The sequence below is a fragment of the Salvelinus sp. IW2-2015 genome, unplaced genomic scaffold (assembly GCF_002910315.2).
Source record: "Salvelinus sp. IW2-2015 unplaced genomic scaffold, ASM291031v2 Un_scaffold5108, whole genome shotgun sequence".
Lineage (NCBI taxonomy): Eukaryota > Metazoa > Chordata > Actinopteri > Salmoniformes > Salmonidae > Salvelinus > Salvelinus sp. IW2-2015.
Genome location: NW_019946374.1, coordinates 19,473 through 24,200, shown reverse-complemented (window position 1 = coordinate 24,200; position 4,728 = coordinate 19,473). Strand labels below are relative to the sequence as shown.

Genomic DNA, 4,728 nt, shown 5'->3' with positions numbered 1-4,728 from the left:
GAAAGGTTTGGCAAATATGTTACACAGTATAGGTGATATGACAACGAAATAAAGACTTGATTAACATTACATATTGGTTGTTATGGAAGAGACCTACCGGATGGGCGCTGCAACCCTGAAGGCTCTCTCGTGATAGCAACTGCGATGCCTCTGTGATCCTCCAGTGGGCAAGTGGTCATACGTGTGCTTGTTCTGCAACAAGAACAAAGAGACCAGACATAAACATCAGGGTTGAAATCTCTCTTCTCTCGCATTCATATGAAATCTGGCAACTTGTACGTGACAATCTTTAGGTAATATTTATCAATGGAATATTGTGACTGTTGTTGCGCTGCTTGCAAAGTGTTCATTGTTCTAGGATGTCTTACATGGGTCCTCACCAGTAACAATTTAGGCTCTAAGCCCAGTTCCATTGGGCTCATTCTCTGGACAATACAAGCGCTCCCTTTGACCCCAGCAAATGTAAGCCCTCGATCACAGACGGTGTCACTTTGTCGGGTCTTATTCCATAAACTTGAACCCAAAGCCTCCCTAGCACCGGCCGGAGATTCCCAGCGGTCAGACCATCAACGCCTCTATATACCTCCTGCTGTAAGAACAATCTCTCTCAACAGTACATATTTTCCTTGCGGCACCATTCCTCACACACATCCTCTTCCACCTGTGATTGTCAAAGTAAGATATCCTGCTGGTGCCTTTCAGATGACACATATCAGGAAGGAAAGAAGATCATGGTAGATACAGCTGGAAAGCTTAACATATACATTGCTATGGACATCTCTGACAGCATTGCGGCGGATCAGTTTAACAAATCAAGAGATGCTGTCAAGAAACTTATCACAAAGGTATGTCACAGGCACTCACAAGGTACAACTATATATATAAATGGATTTGGCTATTTCAGCCACACCCACAAACATTGGCAGTAGAATGGCAGTACTGAAGAGCTCAGTGACTTTCAACATGTCACCGTCATGTTTCCAACAAGTCAGTTTGTCAAATATCTGCCCTGCTAGAGCTGCCCCGGTCAACTGTATGTGCTGTTATTGTGAAGTGGAAACGTCTAGGAGCAACAACAGCTCAGCTGTGAAGTGGTAGGCCACACAAGCTCACAGAACCGGGCCGCTGAGTGCTGAAGTGCGTATCGTGTAAAAATGGTCTGTCCTCGGTTGCAAAGCTCACTATGAGTTAAAAACTGCCTCTGGAAGCAACGTCAGCACAAGAACTGTTCATCGGAAGCATCATGAAATGGGTTTCCATGGCATTGGCAGTAGAATGGCCTGACTTTCAACGTGGCACCGTCATAGGATGCCACCTTTCCGACAAGTCAGTTTGTAAAAATGTTGCCCTGCTAGAGCTGCCCCGCTCATCTGTAAGTGCTGTTATTGTGAAGTGGAAACGTCTASGGGCAACAACAGCTCAGCCGCGAAGTGGTAGGCTACACATGCTCACAGAATGGGGTCGCTGAAGCGCGTAGCGCTAAACAATCGTCTGTCCTCGGTTGCAACACTCACTACCGAGTTCCAAACTGCCTCTGGAAGCAACYTCAGCACAAGAACTGTTCGTCGGGAGCTTCATGAAATGGGTTTCCATGTCCGAGCAGCCGCACACAAGCCTAAGATCACCATGCGCAATGCCAAGCGTCAGCTGGAGTGGTGTAAAGCTCGCCGCCATTGGACTCTGGAGCAGTGGAAAGCGTTCTCTGGAGTGATGAATCACGCTTCACCATCTGGCAGTCCGACGGATAAATCTGTGTTTAGCGGATGCCAGGAGAACACTACCTGCCCCAATGCATAGTGCCAACTATTACATTTGGTAGAGAAGGAATAATGGTTTGGGGTTGTTTTTCATGGTTCGGGTTAGGCCAATTAGTTCCAGTGAAGGGAAATCCTAACACTAAAGCATACAATGACATTCTAAGCAACTCTGTGCTTCCAACTTTGTTGCAACGGTTTGGGGAAGGCCCTTTCCTGTTTCAGCATTACAATGCCCCTGTGCACAAAGCGAGCTCCATACAAAAATGTTTTGTTGAGATTGGTGTGGAAGAACTTGACTGGCCTGCACAGAGCCCATCGAACACCTTTGGAATGAATTGGAATGCCGACTGCGAGCCATGCCTAATCACCCAACATCAGTGCCTGACCTCACTAATGTTCTTGTGGCTGAATGGAATCATGTCCCCGCAGCAATGTTACAACTTAGTGTAAAGCCTTCCCAGAAGAGTGGAGGCTATTATAGCAGCAACGGGGAACCAACTCCATATTAATGCCCATGATTTTGGAATGAGATTTGTTCATGTATGTTATGTGGTTGCTGAGTAATTTAGGTTGTAGCAGGGGATCCCTTAAAGAGATTTCCTGGTACTTTTGTATACTTTTTAGCCAGTASTTCTGAAAGTAGCTCTCACAAGCCAAAAGTGGTCCCAGAAAATTGCGTACAACATCACATATGTGCAGATATGCGCACCACGTCATTGCTCTCTCTCTCTTTCTCGCTCTAAGCAGAGGAGTTTGATCCTGAATAACTTATGTGAAATTAAGAAGTAATGTGTTATTTTAAAAAATCTTGCACCATTCTATATGAAATGTATTAAGTTGCTGTTTGTAAAATGTTCAACTAATTAAAAAAAGGGGAGTGAAAAAAGGGTTCGGTCATGAATATTACTTATTATCCACCTCACCATTTGATGCACTTGTTAACACGTGTAGCCACGTACAAGTTATAAATGGGGTATATCAGCTCGGGCCAGCAACTACCTTCTTTGTTCAGCTTTTGGCCTCATAGTACTAACCTTTGGTTTGAAAGCACCCAGATCTTTGGCAGCTTGGATTTTGTGAAATTAGACGCCATCTTAAACGATGTGCAGTGTCTTAGTTGCACATGAGCGCACTAAAAGCTGCTTGGCACACTAGCTCCGTGTAATTTCTATTGGGTTGTATGGGTCTCTTACGTTTATCCCATGCATTTCCCATCATCTCTCGGCACATCCTCTCAAGCTCTGTCCCAGGTTGTTGCATGGGGAACGTGCGGAGCTTGAGAACAACCGTTATCAGGAAACATTACCACTGTCTTCAGGTCTTCTTGAACCACAGAATATAGCTTAAGACTATCTGGTTTGGTAACATGATGTTGCACCAGTCGCCGCGGCCTCTGGCTGGGCACATCCAGGACCCCATTCAGAGAGCCCTCACTATGCGTTTAGGGGTCGCTTTAGAGGGCTGTTGTAAGTTCTTAGTGGTGTTTGTTGTTCCCTGAAATACTACGGCATAGGTGATATCGTTGACCAGGCTAGAGTATCTGAGGTTTTCTTTGATGCAACTACACGTGTGATGCATGGTTGTTTCACATTTCTCGATACGCCCGTATCCCTACTTTACTCTTCTGTCCTATGCTATGCCTCCCATCTTCTCATTTCTCGACTCTTCGACCATTCCAAGCTGACTAGCCCTTTCGTGCTCTGTGCACCTGCGCTACGCGAACTACCTAACATAATCCACCGCTACAGCATTGGACATGCTTAGCGACAATGCCATACCAATTGCTCTAAACGCCTGCATTTAGGAGGGATGGTGTCCAGGTTTTTCTTCCAGACGTGAACTCTGCTTGGCTATTTTAGGGCTAAAGGGTTCAATCTTGGTTTTCATCAGACTCTAGGGAGTGTGAATTCTTGTTTTTCTCATGGTTCCTGAGGGTCCTATTAGGTGCTTTTTTGGTGCAAAACTCCCCAAAGCAAACCTAGTATAATGAGAGTCTTTCCTTGTTTCAGCTCTGGAGGAAGATGAGACTTCCTTACTGCCACTCTAGATCTAAATTAATGAGTGCCGGCCATGATCATGTTGGAGTGGCTGCTATGTATGTGTAAGTATGCCTTAACCGACTGGAAGGTATGTCTACGCACTATCACCCCATTTTCAATCCAGAGGACCTCTGCACTCTGTCAGTAGTGACCATCGGGTTCCTTGTTCACAGGGTCAGTTTGCGCAATGGTGTCGGCCAGCTTTCTTATAACGAGCGTCATTCGCTGGTTTATAAAGTTTTTTTGGTTTTTTCTTTTTATTCTCCATTTAAGAATGATCTGTGAGGCCATGTGTTCTTTGGGACCTCAATGCTTGCAGATATTGTTTTGGTACCGTGCGCTAGGTTTTTGCCCCTTCCCATGCACTTTTTAACTGTGGGACCTTATATAGAACCGATGTGTGCCTTTCCAAACGATGTCCAATCAATTGAATTTACTCCACAGGTGGTATGCTCCCAATGCAGTTGTAGAAACGCATCTTAAGGATTGATCAATGTGAAACAGGAATTGCACCCTGAGCTCGAATTTCGCAAAGTCTCATAGCAAAGGGACACAATCCTGAATACTTTGTAAATAAGGTATTTCTATTTCCCTTTTTTAAATACCTTTGCAAAAAATGTCCACAGATTCAAAACTGTTTTCAACCTTTTGGGTCGTATGGGGCTATTGTGTGTAGATCCTGATTAGTTAAAAACATTTGTTTATAATTCATTTTTAAAGAATTAGGTTGTACGTTAACAATGTGAAAAAAGTCAAAAAGGGGTCTCAGAATCCTTTCCGAACTGCACTGTATATGGCAGGGGCTATTGCCTTAATTGGGTTGAACTCGAATTGGGCTGGCCCTACGTGAAGGGAAAATGTAGGGAAAATGGCAACAGCACAGCTTCCAGAAAAACAGTTTACAGTATATTGTGGCGACTTGAGGTAAAACA

At 44.6% G+C, this 4,728-nt stretch overlaps 1 protein-coding gene across 1 annotated transcript in view; it reads left to right on the top strand.

The window, feature by feature from the left end:
- The window catches only part of LOC112077971 (uncharacterized), a 15,634-nt gene that overhangs the window by 6,521 nt on the left and 4,385 nt on the right, over positions 1 to 4,728 (top strand). Inside the window, exon 2 of the mRNA XM_024144348.2 lies at positions 615 to 845. Coding sequence (XP_024000116.1) covers positions 615 to 845 — 231 coding nt within the window. The remainder of the gene's footprint in view (positions 1 to 614; positions 846 to 4,728) is intronic.